Source organism: Solanum lycopersicum, chromosome 1, assembly GCF_036512215.1.
Source record: "Solanum lycopersicum chromosome 1, SLM_r2.1".
In the NCBI taxonomy this organism is placed as follows: Eukaryota; Viridiplantae; Streptophyta; class Magnoliopsida; order Solanales; family Solanaceae; genus Solanum; species Solanum lycopersicum.
Window position 1 is genome coordinate 8,979,631 of NC_090800.1, and position 1,460 is coordinate 8,981,090.

Consider the following 1,460-nt stretch of genomic DNA (forward strand, 5'->3'; position numbering starts at 1 on the left):
GGTAGCCATTCAAGTCAGATAGAAGATAGGAGTCCCACAAGAAGAGGTTGACACTTCAAGGATTCCTGAGTTCTTGAGGATGAATCCTCCAAGTTTCAAGAGTTCGATCACTACTGAGGATCTGGAGAATTTTGTTGAGGAACTGAAGAAGGTTTTTGATGTGATGCATGATGATGATGTTGAATGAATTGAATTTGCAGCATATCAACTAAAGAATGTGGTTAGTACTTGGTTAGATTAGTGGAAGGAGGGCAAAGATGAAGATGCACCACATCCGAGTTGGTCCTATTTTGAAGAGGATTTCTTGGGGCAACTTCTTCCCTGAGAATTGAAAGAGGATAAGGTACGGGAGTTTATTGCACTGAAACAGAACTCATTTAGTGTGCATAAGTATGGGTTGAAGTTCACCCAACTGTCTTGCTATGCTCCTGATATGGTTAAGGACATGAGGAGCACAATGAGCTTGTTTTTCGCTGGCTTGAGTCGTGCATCAAGCAAAGAGGGTAGAGCTGCAATGATGATAGGCAAAAAGGACATATCCAAATTTATGGTTTATGAGTAGTAGGTTGAATAGAAGAAGATGAGGGACAGAGAAGAGTATAGAAATAATAGAGCTAAGACAAGGAATGATTTCGGGAAGCAGAAGAGTAATGCCAACAGGTAATTTTTCCAAATAAAATAGAAGGGTCCCATCATTTTTTAGTGCACCTGCACCTAAGAACAAATGTGAGTACAATGGTCAGAATTCTAGATCTAAACATGTTATTCATATGGTAGTGTGGCACAAAAGGGTAGTAAGCGTCCTGTCTGTGCCAAGTGCGGGAGAAACCACTCTTGTGTTTGTTGTGAGGACTCTACTGGTTGTTTCAAGTCCATTAAGAATGGGCATGTCATAAAAGAGTATCCAAAGAACAAGCAATAAAGTTGTAATGGGGCAATAAAACCCAATCTTCATCAGTTGCTCCACCAGACAGGGTTGCACAAAAGGGAGCTACTTTCGGTACTGGTGGAGGAACAAACCGCTTGTATGCTCTCAATAATGGCCAAGATCATGAGAGTTTTCCAGATCTTTTCATGAGTATGATTCAAGTCTTTGACTTTACTGTTTATGCCTTTCTAGACCCAGGAGAGAATTTATCTTTTGTAACTCCATATGTTTCAATGAACTTTGATATTATTCCTTAGCAACTTAATGAACCATTCAGTGTTTCCACAACTTTTAGTGAATCCATTTTAGTAGAAAGAGTCTATCATAATTTTCCTGTTTCCGTCAATCACAAGAGTACCATGGATGATTTAGTTGAGTTAGACATAGTAGACTTCGATTTCATTCTTAGTATGGATTGGCTTCATTCCTGTAAAGCCTGAGTTGATTGTAGAACTCGAGTAGTCAAGTTTCAGTTTCCAAATGAGTCAGTTTTTGAGTGGAAAAGTAGTTCAGCAGTGCCTAAGGGTCAATT

General features: G+C 39.4%; 1 protein-coding gene across 1 annotated transcript; it reads left to right on the plus strand.

Moving 5' to 3' along the window:
• Positions 1 to 580: 580 nt before the first annotated feature.
• Positions 581 to 1,185, plus strand: LOC138340558 (uncharacterized). The gene is made up of 3 exons (XM_069292392.1): positions 581 to 660; positions 778 to 860; positions 959 to 1,185. The coding sequence occupies exons 1-3, from the start codon at positions 581 to 583 to the stop codon at positions 1,183 to 1,185; spliced, it is 390 nt and encodes a 129-aa protein (XP_069148493.1).
• Positions 1,186 to 1,460: the final 275 nt, after the last annotated feature.

What these genes read in the sequence shown, in the direction of transcription:
- LOC138340558 (XM_069292392.1), top strand. Translation starts at nt 581, where the DNA reads ATGAGGGACAGAGAAGAGTATAGAAATAATAGAGCTAAGACAAGGAAT. An exon ending in CAGAAGAGTAATGCCAACAG is followed by an intron (nt 661 to 777) that starts GTAATTTTTCCA and finishes TTCATATGGTAG; the next exon opens with TGTGGCACAAAAGGGTAGTA. An exon ending in TTGTTGTGAGGACTCTACTG is followed by an intron (nt 861 to 958) that starts GTTGTTTCAAGT and finishes AATCTTCATCAG; the next exon opens with TTGCTCCACCAGACAGGGTT.